General features: G+C 38.3%; 1 protein-coding gene across 5 annotated transcripts in view; it reads right to left on the reverse strand.

The window, feature by feature from the left end:
• Positions 1–1,172: 1,172 nt before the first annotated feature.
• LOC124175332 (frequenin-1) overlaps positions 1,173–16,408 on the reverse strand; it is a 28,726-nt gene continuing 13,490 nt past the window's right edge. For 4 of the 5 annotated variants that reach the window (XM_046555453.1, XM_046555450.1, XM_046555452.1 and 1 more), the window contains exons 3-8: positions 16,239–16,263; positions 16,037–16,085; positions 15,068–15,157; positions 13,143–13,221; positions 12,897–12,985; positions 1,173–10,908 (exon numbers count right to left, since the gene is read on the reverse strand). In XM_046555453.1, coding sequence (XP_046411409.1) covers positions 10,729–10,908; positions 12,897–12,985; positions 13,143–13,221; positions 15,068–15,157; positions 16,037–16,085; positions 16,239–16,263 — 512 coding nt within the window. In that variant the 3' untranslated portion in view covers positions 1,173–10,728. The remainder of the gene's footprint in view (positions 10,909–12,896; positions 12,986–13,142; positions 13,222–15,067; positions 15,158–16,036; positions 16,086–16,238; positions 16,264–16,408) is intronic. The other variant, XM_046555454.1, reaches the window with a different exon arrangement.

Consider the following 16,408-nt stretch of genomic DNA (forward strand, 5'->3'; position numbering starts at 1 on the left):
AGAAATACCTATAATATTATTTCCATTCTTAATCGAGTCTTGTCTGGGGTATTAATAATTTCTCGCTTAACGAACGCTCGAATATTTAAACTGCTCAGTGTCTGATCAATTCTAATTCAGGCAACGATATAGGTCAATGGCCAGGTAACATCCCGACGATGTGATAGATTAGCCATAGCCGCGGAATAGCGGTGACAATGATTGGCCGACGCAAGATGAAATCTTTGACTCTCCGGTTACTCTGTGATTGCATAAGCTGTACGTACTTTACCGTCCGAAATGATTGGAACAATTGACATTGAAATTTGTCGATTCAGAATGAATCGCGATAGTCCGGTGGTTGAGTTTACTTACTTTGTTCGAGTGACTCGCGGAATCGTAGATAAAAACTGATAAGAGAAACACAACCAGGATGTACTCTAGTTTAACCAATGACAATGTCAACGGCTGGTTCTCGACTCGCCTACTTGTTTGAATGATTCGAAAATTATCTATACCCGCTATTATTCAGAAGTTAAGAGCACGTTTGCAAGTGTTGATCTATTTTCAGACTCGGTCAGAGGTGGAACACGTAGCCCGACTCGCCGCCCTGGGTGCCACCACGTCACAGGATCCGGCTTCTAACGGCAGCGACTTAGGGGATCGGAAGTGTTCCAGACATCTTTGTAAAAGTAACTGCAACGGCGTCAGGTACAAACAGCATCAGCATCAGTAGAGAGCAGTTTCTTCATTGCAAGACACCAACGGCGATACACGTATGCATTTTTCTGACCCCGAGTGAAAATAATGAAAATTGCATTGTCAATTATTCTCAACTGCGTAGAATGACATTTAGACCTTCGGTATCTGTTTGGGAGCAATGTACCAAGTTTTGTGTATCCATACATTTCTATCAGCCGACGACAATATTTTTTGCTCAATCTTTTGAAACGGATAGTCATTTTCCACGTACATTGCACTTACTATTGCTAATTATAATTAAGGATGTAGACAAACCTGAGCGCTTACCTTTATGGTATCCCATGATAAATTGGTTTGTGCCGGCCGTGTGTAAGCCTGGAAAGGTTGAAAAAGGTTTAAACAGCCTCGACACGTTTGAGAAAGGTTCTTTTTCATTTATTTAATGTTCAATTGGGCATATAATCTCGATATCGTATCCTTTAAAAAACAGATTACCGATCATACAAAATAACAATATATTATGCGTTTATTAATTTCTTTGAGAACGGACAACGTCAACATAGGTATACATTATAAGGCGTAACATTCAACAGATCAGCTTTTATTACGATACAAACTATAATAATTATTATTAATTCTAGCAAGACACGGCAAAATTTTTCTCTTCTTTCTTTTCATATTTTAGTTTCCGTTTTTTTTTTTTTTTTCTTAAGTTCTTTTTATATTATATTTTCCAATTATATTATTATTATTTAATTTACTTCATGATTTCTTATTGCGTTTCACTCATTTTTCTTGTAATATTGATTGTTAATAATTATCACAGAAAGTTCATGAAACAAAACGTTGTTAATAAAACGACGTGGATGATGATAAAAGAAAAATTAATGTTATACTTAGGAATAATAATAAAAACAACAACGACAACAACAACGATCTTTCGATACAGATAAAAATACACAGTACGATAAATCAAACTATTTCACGCTGGACCGTTAATTATTATAACCGTCATGTACGCATAGTGTATAATTATGAATGTGCTCCACCTATCTCGTAAGCATGTGTAAGGTGGAAGTACGCGTGAGGATCATACCCAAAATTGAAAATGTCAAGTACTCGAGTCCTTGTCGACTCTGATTCTGCTTTGAACCGCAGCCTAGAAGTGTGTCGGGAGAACTCGGTGACACTCTCAAGTGTTACCAGCACTGGGCATTACAATTTCGAACACCGCTTACGGCTCAGCAACGAACAGTAAGAATTACGTATAATAACACTTTCAAAAGCATATGCGATTACGCTTGTATTTTTGGGCATAACTGCGAAACCTTACTCATCCCATTCTTAGCTATTAACGAGTTAACATAGCCAACTGGAAACCCCGCTTAAGTATTTTAGTTGCTTAACCATCGCCGTCGAGCCCCGCCAAATCCACTTTGCGGTTTGCGGTTTGCGCGACGTGTTAGAGGCAATTAAATTCCCGCGGTATTGGGGCGCGGCGTGGCGGAGGGTGATGGCGGCGACAGTTTTCTGAATAAGTAAGGATTTGTATTATCAACAATACCGATGACAGATAAATGTATCCGAAATGCAACCGAGTGGTAAATATTTTGAATGCTGCCGAGTTTTCGACGATATAATAATAATACCCGTTGCTGCTTCCGTATGACAATAAGGCATCAGGCTCGCAAGACAGTTTTCCAAGTCTTGAAAATCCGACGAGTACGGTATATATGTAGGCGCGCTGCATTAATGTATATACTTATACGTATAAAGATTCAGCGGGGTAAGGATATAATATCGGTTTTGTTCAACATCTCACGCAAGCGATTATTCTGTGATATTTTTACGACTCCGATCCCGATGGTACGGTGTATAGGTGAAATTTGGCAGACCTTTAAGCTATAAATATCGATTATTGGAAAAATGGAAACCGATTTATTTTCGAAGTGATTTCATTTTCGGCGAGTAATTCATCGGAGAAACTCTACTTTCCATTTACATCACGTAGCGAATCGAGAACCCGCCACGCCTGCATTGATTTCTCGTTGAGTAAACGAAGTCGTCCTTGCAAGAGAAAAAATGAGTTTCGAAAACTCCCGACAACTTCTACTTTCCTGAATAGCGGACAATTGTTTAGAATCATAAATTGGGATTGCGAAAAATATCTACACGGATCGATCGATTCTTCCCTGTAAAATGTTCCGTGGTGCGTGTGCAAGCGTGAAAAAAAAAATGATGTCCGTGCCAACGAATATCGGCAACGAAATGTAATTTAGTCATGAAACGTTACTCAAGTAACGGCAGGAAAGTAGAGAGTTCTCAAATTTCTCCTTGAGAGCGTCACTGGATCGCCTTTTAAAGCGGATAGGTATATATATAGCATAGGTCGAAAGCACGGGGGTCTGGAGAAGCGGAAAGTGAGTAGGAGAGCGGTGATAAAAACGATGAGAAAAAAAGGGATCGTAAAATTCTTGATAGGAACTACGTAACATTTTATTTGCATTTGAAAGCACCCGAAGCTGTCACGCGGCTGTTCCTCGAATTTTTCTTAGGAAGCGCCGCCATTTCGCCGTTCCTGCGAGTCCGATACCATCGCTCACTCGTTTACATGTGATAAAATAGGTATATACGTAAAAGACAGTACACGTGTCGTGGACGCGAGGAAGGAGGTGAAAAAAACTGGAAGGATCTTACTCGATGACGGAAGGAGAGGAGAGAAGTAAGAGAAAAACAGGAAAACTATAAGATAAGCGAGATCGGCGCCGTACATACGTATGGATATGTACGGAAAGGTTGGCCGAGCTTTACTTTATCGACATGCTAGTCGGAATCGTTTATTCATTCCTTTATTCCGTTCGATAAACACAATGAATCGAGGGACGACGCGTCGAAAGAAGCCGCTCTAAGATCACGAGGGTGGAATTGTGTCTGATTCTGAGGTGCGTTTGCATAAAGCCACGATTGAAAAAGGAGCAACGGATCGAGCAAAGCACAGACGTTCACGTCAAATTTCGTTCGTTATCGAATACGTCGTACTATCGTATGAATTGCATCTTATACTAATTGTAATTATAATATTTTATATCAGTTATACGCATACAACATAATATACTATATGTCCTCAATTATTTACTTCCTATATTATTGCGTAATCGTCAATCGTTATTCATTATAATTATCATTATAATTATCATTATCGTTATCATTATCATCAATAATATAACACTGTGATCATCAAATACATGTATTTGAATACGTCTTATTAAAATTAGGATTATTGTCACAGACGCGGTTTTTCGACATCGTTTAACATTCTGCGGTGAGGTGCTGACGGTATCAACGTGTTTATTCTTATTATTGCTATTAAATACGGTGATTAAGAATTAATTTCATTTGCAAAACAATCATTGTCGTTGTTGTTGTTGCTGTTGTTGTTGTTGTTATATCGTTATCATTATCATTATTATTATCACTATAGTAGGTGTACAAGTATAGTATTTATAACTGTTTTCTACGTTTAATAGACATGAATTACATTCCCCTACTGCGTATATAGCGCTCCGTGAAAATATACCCAATAGGCGACGCGGCGTAAGTACAATGAAACAGCGGCGTTATATTTCCCAAAATTGTCTCGTAAATTACAGTCAGACCTCACGTAAAAGCTGATTACCAGAGAATCACCGAGGAATGAATCACTACTGCTTACCACAGATGCCGTTGCTGCTGCTGCTACCCGAAACGTAAAATTAACCATTGAGATTGCGAGTTGCGATCGATTCGTGCGAGACTAATCGGACTACGATTAGAATCTCGCAGGGTAATTAAACCTTCTGAATTTTAAATTCGGGAAATATTCGACCGTTGGAGAAAGTTGAAAAACGCGTCGACTATTTTTACGTACACGGTAGATCTCGGAGGCTTGCACGGATTTGGAGGCGGCAGTTTTTGGAGATATGTGTAAATTAATGTAGGTGGAGCTATTCAAGAAAAGGCCTGTCGTAACATGCTCATTTTGTATGGTATGCGAAGACAATTGCATACAAAAAACAAAAATTTTCTTGCCGTCAAAAATTTTACAGCCAGACTGACAATCAGTGATTGTTATATAAGTGAATACCGCGCGTGTGATAAACGTTAGAAGATTTAGAAGTGCTTCATGATAATCTTAATGTAAAACTCGATAAAATTGAATTAATTTCTACGAAAGTTCTTAACACTATATTATGCATAGAGGCATTTTTTTTTTTTTTCCAATAATTATTCAGTAAGTACTATCGAATTAAACTCCCCCTAATTTATTAACCGCGAAGAACCAGCCGGCCACACTATGCCACAAGAATTAATTAAGCAGCTATAAATCTTGTTACGCGGTATATTAGTTAGTTTTATAGAAAATAGTCCAAGTTATGTCATTCCTTCCCGCCTGTTTCAACTTATCGTACTAGCTCTTCATAGGAGGTATAAGCTAGTATCATATCTACAATAAATATAGGTAGCTACGAGTAGTAATACAATATTTACGTAAGGAGTAATAATTACGTGTCACCGTTGTATGTACTCGTATGCCTCTTAATTCACTCGCCGATAATACAGCCAAAGTTTTTGCCACAGAGAATATATCGTGCGCTATTTCTAGGGGATTTCTCATCTCATAGCTCTTTTCTGATCAAAAAGGGTCAATCAATCGCCTATAAGTCACAAGTGTAGATGCAGTTTGAACAATAATTTAACCAGCCATGAATTTATAGATTGATTGGACTGATGAGAATTGTCCAGAAAAATATGGTGAATTTAAACAACTTCAAAACCTTTGTCAGTATCAACCTCGTTCTTACAGCGAAATGTAGATTTTCAATTTTAACCACGTCGTAGCTTTAAGGTATCATTGGGCGGATATTCTCAAACAAAAGTGAGTCTCGGTGAGAATATTGATTACTTTGCGATAAGATAAAAATCTCAACAAAATCGATCATAATCGAGTTGATAAGTTGCAAGTTGAATTATTCGAAATCCTCGAAAATTTCAAAAAAATTCATAGGTATTCAGAAAAATCAATGAAATCATTTTATGTAAAATATAAAAAATTTCACTAGAGATTTGCGAGACAAATTTTTATTGCAGCAATTCATCAACAACTTTTTGAAATTATCATTATTCTAAGCGAATTGTCTTATCAACTTGGTTGTTGATTTTTTCCAGATTTCCATCTCACCGCAAAGTGTTCAATATTCTCACCGAGACTCAGTTTTGGTTGGTAATATACATCCAATAATACCTTAATATGGAAAATAATAATTGTTGTCTAGAATTATTTGGCAAGCCAGTTTAGAAATTACCGTTCCGCGTAGAGTCTGCATCTTGAATATCAATCCTCAATGACGTGTTATATTGATCCAGGTCCACTGGATCTGACCGACGACTTCTATTTCAATCTAAGGAACGAGACATACTACTTCGTATCGAATTCAGCTTCCGACCAACAATCTACGCTCAACGTTAGCCTAACTAATCTACTTTCAGATAAATTTTACGCTCAATTCTCTACTTGAATAACAATTTTTCCACTCCTAATGTTAACTAACGTCAAAAAGGTGTTGCAGGCGGGGGTTTGATCACGACGGTTTGTCCGAAACATCTTACGTACCTATTAAAAAGTGAAAACTTACTCACTATATACTACTAGACTTTTTTTTCATTCACTTTACTTTTACTCCGGATCATTTTATCATTTATGAAATCACACATCGTAAGTCTTAGACATGCAACTATTCAACAATTGTACCAATAGCATATTATTACGTAGACTTTGCAAATACTTAATTAAGTTGCAGTGCCAGCTTGATTCTTGCGTGTGGCGTTAGATTGTTTCTTATTCTTAGCTTATCAATTTTAATTCAATTATTGCTACCGACATTATTATTATTATTATTATTATTATTGTTGTTGTTGTTGTTGTTATTATTGTTATTATTGTTAGGTTAAAAGTTATATTTCAAATAGGTAAAATATCGTAACAACCAGGACTTGATATAGAAAAATCACGCACATCGGGAAAGGTGCGCTGAAGGCTTTAACCCGGTAACGTCGCGATGCTCGGTAGGCCAATTTTTAATGTCTTCGAAAGTTTTTTTTTAAGCGACAGGATTAGGCCGTACGCTATGTTGACCTGATGGACCGATGAATTGACCAGCCGGATTCCTTGCGGCAACAATCCTCAAAAATTCATAGCCCCATTGCTACCGACAATAAACTAACGGAATATTTTACCTATGGTATATTGCAATAATTGTCAGAGTTCTTTGCCAAATGTCGTTTTTCGCCTCAGCAGTTGGTAAAATTATTATACGAACAAGAGGGAATTCATTCGAAAATCTGTCTCGTCCAATTTCTGCGGGGTGATATTTCTAACAAATAACAATTTGCATATTGCATGTATTTAATGTGTATACACTGTTGGAAAAATTTAATTAGACGTAATGTCCCAGCAGGTCTACTTTATATTTGTGTAATTTTTCACATTTCTGTTAATGAATACAATACACATTTTTGTAAATTTTACGTTTAAACTATCGTATCAACGTTCAAGCTGTAATTTTTAATTTTTTCTTCATTTAGCCATACACTAAAAAATGGTCAAGTCAACCCAAGAATTTTAGTCGACTTGCTAGAACATGTTTTTTCTAACCGTGCTTGCTTACATTTCCACTCACGGGTCTTCTGTCTCATACTACAAGGAATCCCAAACCTGCGGAGATATACAAATACCGATAAAACACGTTTAGAGACTTGCTTCAGAGGTTAAAATTCAGACACTCGTCGGTTAAAGTTGGAGAAATTCTATCTCGGTACTTTTTTATGGAGCGTGAAATTTTCCATCAGAATCTGTATTCAGATAGTTTATAAGTCAAACCGTTTACGAGAGAAAAATATTGGAAAGTTTTTTAATTTTTTTTTTTGCGAGTTATTTAAATCGAAAATGGAAAAAATCTAAATCAAGAAATCATATTTGACTGAGATATTCTGTTTGTGATGCTGTACCGAAATTTTGATGCGCGTGTGAAAAAAAAATTCAACACCCTAATAACTCCCCTGTTGGCTAAACCCGTGGTACCCTCTCCCTCTTTTTCATCGGGGTAACAACAAAGTATCATGTTTTCTATATTTTTTTCACTGTTGTCCGAACAAAGTAAGTATAACTAAAGCTATTAATGGTATTTTTTGATAAACTTTAGGTATTGAAAGGTAAAAAAAAAAAAAATGCCCTCAATAGTCATGTACGAAATTGTTGATAAAATGAAAAACTAGAGGCAATATCTAAAAAGTACGCATACTTCTAGGGTCGTCGACATCAATTCTTTCACAGACCACTAAAAAATATCAAGGGCAAGAAAACCACTGTTGACCAGTGACAATCAGAGCGACGGTTAGGTGAACATAATCCGACAGCGAATACCGATATGTACAGACTGCGAAAGTCTTTTCCTGCGTAGTTGAAGTTAAACAGCGCTGCGCCCCCTTCAAACTCCGTTGATTCGCGTAATTCGAGTAACACTGGCAACTCGGCCTTAACTTCCAGTCCCGAGGGGAACTTGGATGGCGTAGCAGTGCCACGGCTGCGATGTGCCACTCTGGTTCAGGGGTGAGGTGAATGTTACCGGCTTCTCCCTCGAATTACTTTCACCATTTGGGAAACTATTCTTCCGAGCATACTTTATACCGCCGTCGACTTTGCCGATGTTAGCTCAGGCATGGCTTATCGTAAGGCTACTGTAGACCATTAGTTGGCGCAAGGTTGGATGATAGTACATACGAGGGCTCTTCTTTTTGATTTCTTCTTAATTTTCAAGAGTATTTCAATAGCAAGAATTTATCCACATTTTGTTCGTTCTGAACTGGAGATTAAAAAAGAATGAAGAATTTGGGTGGAAGAATTTCATCACACGCGAAAAGGAAGTGGAAAATTTTATTCAAAATAACAATTTTGCTCCGCGTCTCCCACTCAATACGTATTAGGCACAGGTATAACTTGAGGTCGTGGCGAAACAATTTTTCTGACGAATACTTGAAGACTCAATGGTTTCATTCAGTTAAACATTGTTTGCGACCGGCATTCCCGGCATTAATTATACTGTACTTTCTTCAAATAGCCAGGTAAGCCGTAATTTAGGAACAACGTGCGTAGGTAGAAAAAAGGTTATATCATTTTTAAGTATCTTTTATAGCCTGTGTAATATGCGAAACGACGGTTATACTCCGGAGTCCCATCTCTTCTCCTGCTCCGACCTGCCTTTGTTCTCCCCCCAGTTTGCTCTTTGCTGCAGAAATTCGTACTTTTCTCATTGTCGATGTACCGGTTAGTTCCTCATTGTTCGTCGACAAAGCGGGAAAGAAGGATACTTGAAGACCGATCTCTACGAAGAGGAGTTCCTAACCTGCCCGCTTGTGACCTTCGTATTTGATGGCCGTAACTCCGTTCCGAAAGCTTCGAATCGTGCGCGTAGGTGAATGAATACATGGGTTATTTGATATCGATTTAACCGAAATAAATAATGAAGTAACACCAGTTTTTGCAATATAATTGACTAAGGAGTGAAAGGTAAAAGTTTCCGCATTCAAATCGAGGTTGCCGGATGAAATATTTTCTCACTGCAGGCTTATCGATACTCGGGATCTCCTTCCAATTTATCGTTATTCACGCTCCCAACCACGCTGAAATGCGTAAGCACAACGCACTTGAGCATTAGCGGGTACGAACGTGCACTTAGGAGTGAAAAAAGCCCACGCCCCAACGATACTGTACTGCCAACCGTGGCTCCGTGTCAGCTCAAAGAGTCAAAGACGGAAAAACCGGGGCGGAGAAACCCCTCGAAATTTATCTGCCCGAGGTTACCTACAATCGAAAGGGGAGCTCCCTGGTACGTGGGCGTGTGATCCAAGTCATGGACGCAGCATAATACGATATCGATATCATCCCTTCACCGGCGAACCTCTCGCGATGAAAATAAATCTACTCAAACGCATCGAAAAACGATTTTTCAATTACCCGACGAAAATTTATCACTCCATGCCCTATGCACCTATGTCGCAGCGTTTATATCTTCATCTGCGATTTCCGACATCGCGAAAAAGCTAATGGCCAATATCCTCTCTCCGTCTGCCCAACACTCCGGAGGACAAGTTTTCCATCGCTTATTACTAATCCGTGAAAATCGCGTCACGTTGGTTGCCATCGACGTTTCTGACAGGGCTTACATCGCTTGTCGTGTGTTAACGGGCGCGGTTGAAGGTTTGACCGTTGTCATGACTGTGGCTGTCACCGCTCTCAATCGCAGACACAGTCCTGTTTACAGGTTTGGAAACTCTGCGCCTAATTTGTAAAATGGGATTTCTAGTCTGGGTGGAGCCTGAGGCGAACCTTCGGAGTGGGTGTTGAAAAATTCTCTGCCTCTTCAACGATCCTCACGAGGTTCATCGATCCCTTAAAGGTCACAGTGATATCCTGAACGTTGGGTTCGAGGTTGATTCATCTGGTGCTTAAGCCAGCGGTCTTTCAACGGATTTCGTTTTTTGATGTCAAGCAGTTTCGAGGAGTTAGTTGGCCACTCGTGACTGTTAATCAATTTATGCACGATCGCGATAATATGAACGTCGATCGAGAGGATAAACAAAAAATTATCTACGAGGACTCGAAGAGAACGATATCCCTTCGATTCGCTTCTCTGGCCTTATAAGAGTTGCAAGGTGGCTGGTATAATCCTCCGGTAATTATTCGTCCACTCTCCGAATCTCGTCGATGCGAATAACTGTCCAATTTTGTTCTTACTCTTCTTCTTGTCTTTTCTTTTTTCTCCAACTTGTAACTTCGTTGGGTGTACGCGAGGGGCTGAGTGACGACGGCCAAATGTTATCAAAGATACGGGAATCGTCTCGTTGAATATTTCTATTTGACTCGGGCCATCGATTGATAACGAATACCTGAGAATACCGAAGTGTAGAGGTTCGGAAGATTCGGCAGGCTTGTGAAATCTTGAACACCTTCCTCTAAGGGCCTAGGGATTCGCCGCCCAAGGACAAGGCCTGGACGATTCTTGGGTCGGCTTTGCTTCCTTCTCGGAATTCTTCGAGTGTCAGTTTGTCGTCGTGATTTTTATCCATTTGATCGAAAATCTTGTCCACTCTTTTCTGAGGTGTATTTTCATCCTCGGCCTGAGGTTGTTGCCCCTGAAATAAACAAAATTCGAACTTCACTCATCGACGGAACTTCGACGCAAATGAAGTTGATGCAATTTAAATTGCGTACGATAACGGCACAGGGATATTATGGGATACGGATTCAGTCTCACCCTCAAACGCTACTCGTTATTCCGACAATTTACTTGACAATTACGGTAACTGCCAGATAAATATTTCAGCCTTCGCTTTTCCCTCTACAAGGTGGTAAAAAGTCTACTAATGTACACCTCGCCTTAAGGGGCTATGCCAGTGTAACGGGTCGAGAAGTAACTACTGATTTTCGCGATTTTTTATACGTCAAATTAAACCACTCGCGAAGAATAGACAATACATTTTTCAACATTTATCTTATAAGGTGAAAATGACTTCGAAAAAAAGGAATCCTCACGGTGTACACGCGATTGTGGCTGTAAATATTACCTAAAACAATATTTGTAAAAAGATTATCAATCAGTGTGAAGGCCGCTATCTTGCTGTAAAGTTTTGGCAGCGGCTTAAAAAAAAGGTATCGAATTTAGCCTAGTTTTTCGTTGAAAAATATATGAAGATTTCGGCGAATAAATTAAAAAATTAAAGTTCCGTAGTAAGATGAAGAATGGATAGATAGCTTGAAAGCTCCTCCTTTGAGAGTGTGTACTGTTTTGAAAGATCGAGTTTCCAGAAAACCGTTGAAAAAAAAAACTGTAAAAAAATAAAAATAAGTGTTCAAAAATTGACTTTGATTTGATATAAAAAAATCAGACTGATTAGCGTATTTGAATCATCGAAAAAAAAATAGCGCAAACCAGCTATTTTTCGACCCGTTACACTGGCATGGTCCCTTAACTACAGCAATCGACGTACTATGGCATATTATGGCACCAAGCCACGTCCCCGTGTCAGGTGTTGAGTGATTCATAGGTACCGTGTGTAGTTAAATTTTCAAGCCACAGACTGTGGGAAGTGCAAAACGGTGTTGTTCAATAATTTAATACTTGCACGCTCTATTTTATAAACGCGGTCGGAGTTGTTTAAACTTATTGTTAGTCGATACCGAGACCATTGAACTCTTTTGACCTGCGTATGCATATCATTTATGCATATCGTGCATTTTGTTATGTCTGTCATGAGTTTCCCTCGAGTATGCCATCGACAAGCTGTAATGCATTCTTCGTGAAAGTCTGTGACTGAAACGTTTTTTATTTCTCATGGGAAAATTGTCGCTTGCGAATTACAGCAGTTTTCAAATTGAAGAGTTTGAAATGGAAGATGGCTGGACGATCGTCATTTCTATAATTATAATCAAACCACGGTAACTCAAACCTTGCCTCCTTAATATACTGTATTGTCTTCGAATTCAATAAAATTACGGACCTTGTTAAATTCACAGTCATTTTTAAATCACACCGCCAGAACACAAAGGTGATGCAGAGAAACGTAATTTCTGCCACACGTTCATGCCATAACAAACACTTATACGCATAGCTATCAATCATCGTTATGTACGATGCGTCGAGAAATCTGACGGAATCTCTCTATGAAACTCGGTGAGTGATTATACTCTACTTTAAAGAATGCCTAATTTTATCATTCCCAGACGGATATTGAAAATCGAACCTGCCTGTGTTTCAAGCATAGTATTCGGCACGGCTCGCTGTATAACCGCATCTACTTTTGTCTGGGACACGGCATATAAATATAGATGCCGCTAATACATCCGTCACGTTTCGCTCTACGAGCCTTTCTACTTTAAATGCAATCAAGAGTATCACGTACGATTTCAAATAAATGTTAATGATTTCCATCGCCGATCGTCGAATGGCGTAACGATGTTTTCGTATATTATGCAACGCGGTATACGTATAACATATTCGTAGATAAACTATTTCTGTTTCAAGTATAACGTTCGATTACTCGCTTCTGGCTCGTCGAATTAAATAGTTATAGGTATTCTATGTATTGAATAGCGTGTTGCGACTAATTGTGAGTCTACTTACCACCATCTGATATATCGCATCGACAATGTTGTACATTTCGTCCCTCGTGATGAACCCGTCGTTGTCGACGTCGTACAGACGGAATGCCCCTAGAATTTTTAATATTTTTGCTTGCTAGTTGAAACAAGAAAATAGTGCACGACAGCAAGTGAAATAAGGTTGTAGAAGAACTGTACACGGACGATGGGAAATGATTGGGTATAAAATATGTAGTATGACTTTACAGGTGTAAAGGTTTCAACTCACAGTGTAATTTTTCATCAAGATTTCCTCTAGACGTCACGGAAAGCGCTCTTATAAACTCTTCGAACTCGATGGTGCCATCCTGTAACAGAGAAACGTTGGAGGCGATGTTTCGAACTACCAAACGATTCAAATTCAAGGTAGTTCGGTAGCGACAATAGCGCCATCCGACGGACAATCGTGAGCACTGTATTTCTCAAATAATCGGAAAATGAATCTGGCAACGCCGCGCGATATGCTTGCGTTGCAGCCTGCTCGAACCTTCGGTCTTTACCTCGCTATAACCTTTATTTTTTTGAATAAAAACGTCAGATCAGTTACGATTTAAGGGGAAAATCGCAAAAAATAAAAATAAAGCGTTTTAACAATGCCATATCTAAACGGCAGAAAACAAACAATTCGAATATCGCGCGTAATGTGCATACTTGCGACGTTGCCAGACGTACAACCCAACCAAAATTAAAGTCGGATTTTTTTTTTTTAGATCATGTTATACATTATTAAATGACGGACAAAATTGACAAAAATTTGATACAATATTCCGATATAAATATACGTTTCGCCTTAGTCAATATTTTCTTCCATCCGATACATATCATTCTTCTTCAATATTTAAACGACCAATTCGAAAGCAACGGTTTTTATCCCAGTCTCTGTCTACACAATACAAAATAGCTCCGCTTTTCAAATCCAAAAACTCGGTAACTAAACGGTAAATCATTTTCAAACTTGACAGGATTGTTTGAAATCACTCAAAAAATTATATAATCCAAACACATGTGAATCACAATGTGAATTAAAAATTCTCGAAATCACCGCCCAACTAACTTCAACTACAATAGCAATGTTAGGAAGGGAAAGCCGCGTTCGTCCGACCATCTACACGTATATCTCACTTCACGGATCGTCGCGTCTAGTCTCCGCAACTTGGCTGGATTACTACTTAAAATTAGTGTCGGAATAGCCAGTAGTGAGTGGAGCGTAGCCGTCAGGCACGTTGCGAGTCTCATTACGTCTTGATGGCGGGCGTAAAGATGTGGAGGGATGGAAAAATTGCGGGACCACAATATCGAATTTTTAAAGAAGCGAATACTTTATTCGTAGAAAATACAAGTATCGAAAGTAGATGTATGGAGAAGTAAAATAATAGAAAGGTCAGAACGTAGAATGCCGAACTGTTGAATCTTCAGAATTCTTCTTGGTAATATAGAATCGCATACAAATTCTCGATTTTGCCGTTCTACGTTTTGATCCTTCAATATTTTTTCATCATGTATTTCGATTTTCTCTATTTACAATCTTCTATACTCGGACTTGCCACATTTTCAAATTTCATTAATCAGATTTTACGCATATATAAAAATTCGATATTCTGGTCCTTCTATTAATCGACATTTTTAGTTTTTTACCTCCACCCCGTCAGATGTAACAGCTTTTTGTATCACCGATTCACGCATCAAGACGGATTTGGTTCATTTCAATATCCAGAATTATAACATAGCATGGTGTAAATAATACTGACGTGACCCAATCGAGATAAGATTACCGCGAGCAGAGAATTTCTATTTACGTGTTTTGAACAACGATCACCGAGAAGCTAATTATTCATCACTGATCGCAGATCGAAACAACGATCTGTAACGGATACGAGCTGAACACCCATTTGTAAACTTCTTCCATTTTAATCCATCTCTCTCTTTCTATAGGTTGAAATAATATTGGTAACTCGGCCCTTTTTTAACGGTGAAATTCTGTCGGGTAGTCGAGTCTCTATTAGAATTTATCAAATTCGGTGCGATTTTCCCTTCGACACTGACAAGAAAAAGTTTACTGAAAATATTGGAGATGTACCTATTATCACGATATTCACAGAGGTCAGCGTGGCGCCTTATCAGAATAATGATTTGATCTGATGCGGATGTACTTACACTGTTTTCGTCGAAGACTCTGAAGACGAGAGAAGCAAATTTGGACGGATCGCCTTGCGGAAAAAATTGTTTGTAGATTTTGATGAAACCCTGGAATGTCGAATAAAGATGTGTTAAACGATGGATTGTTTTTTTTAGCTTGCACCGTTTAACACGTTGGTACTTCAACGTGTTTCTGACGCATCGTTTTTGTTTTTTTTTTTTTTTTCAAGTAGAGTGATATGACTGACTGACTGATTGTGTAGCGTCATAGCAGAAGGTGCACACATTCGTATCACAGGTCTGCAATCAAAGGACTTCCCAGGTGTTACTAATAGATTTTTATTCATTGAAACTGGAAAAATACTTAAAAAGTTCCATCACGTCGGATTTTTTCTTCAACTCGTGTTTGTAGTTTAATTTAGAGCGAAACTCCCGTTTAATTCGAAATCTGGTATCCTAATCTTGATTATAAAAATCCCTTGCAAAATTGATTTCTTACTTCCATTTAATAAGCATTACAGCGAGACTCAAGAATAAATAAAAACAGGAAAACAGAAAATGGAAAGCTGAAGCGTCTTCGGAGAAGTATCAAAAAAGGAAAAAAATGTTTCGTAGGCAAAAAAAAAAAAAAAAAAATTAACAAGAAATTAAGTATATTTCATGAAGAAATAGTTTGTTTAATTTTCTAAGAAATATTGTTCAGTACATTGTAATGAAATCGTGGTGTTTTTCATTATTGTTTGATTTTTTTTATGCAAACACCTTGTATTTTGCAAGAATACTGTACATGATGGAGAGAAATGGAAGTCATTTCTGGATTCAGCACAGTAAAAAACATAAAGTTTACTAAAAACATCCGATGCGGCTGAAATTTTTTTTTCCGAAGACCTGTGTATTCGAACGATTGCTCAGACAATGCTATAGCCTTGAACTTGAACGATATTTAAACAACCTGTACAATACATTAAACTTGGAATCTGTATTCACCTGCTCTGTAAGGAGACCGTTTGGGCAATCTTTGAGGAATCCTTTGTGCCTGAAAGGTAAACGGGAGAATGATGATGTCAATTTCATAAGAGTTACGAGTTTGCGATCACCGCTTGCAGACGAGTGGAATTGCACAAATCTCCACAACTCATTGAAACTCGTGCGAAACGAACTTGTGCTGTAATTAATTTTGTGTACTTACCACTGCCTGATCTCCTTTTCCGTAACTAAAACAGACAAAAATAACAAACAGTAAAATAAACAGTTGAATACCCAAAAAACGTAGTTTGTGTACGAAGAAGTAAACCGATCGGGAGAATAATAAAAATTATTTGTTTCAATTCGCATCGATTCTCATACAATTTTGTTCAC

This window comes from Neodiprion fabricii, chromosome 2 (genome assembly GCF_021155785.1).
Source record: "Neodiprion fabricii isolate iyNeoFabr1 chromosome 2, iyNeoFabr1.1, whole genome shotgun sequence".
NCBI lineage: Eukaryota > Metazoa > Arthropoda > Insecta > Hymenoptera > Diprionidae > Neodiprion > Neodiprion fabricii.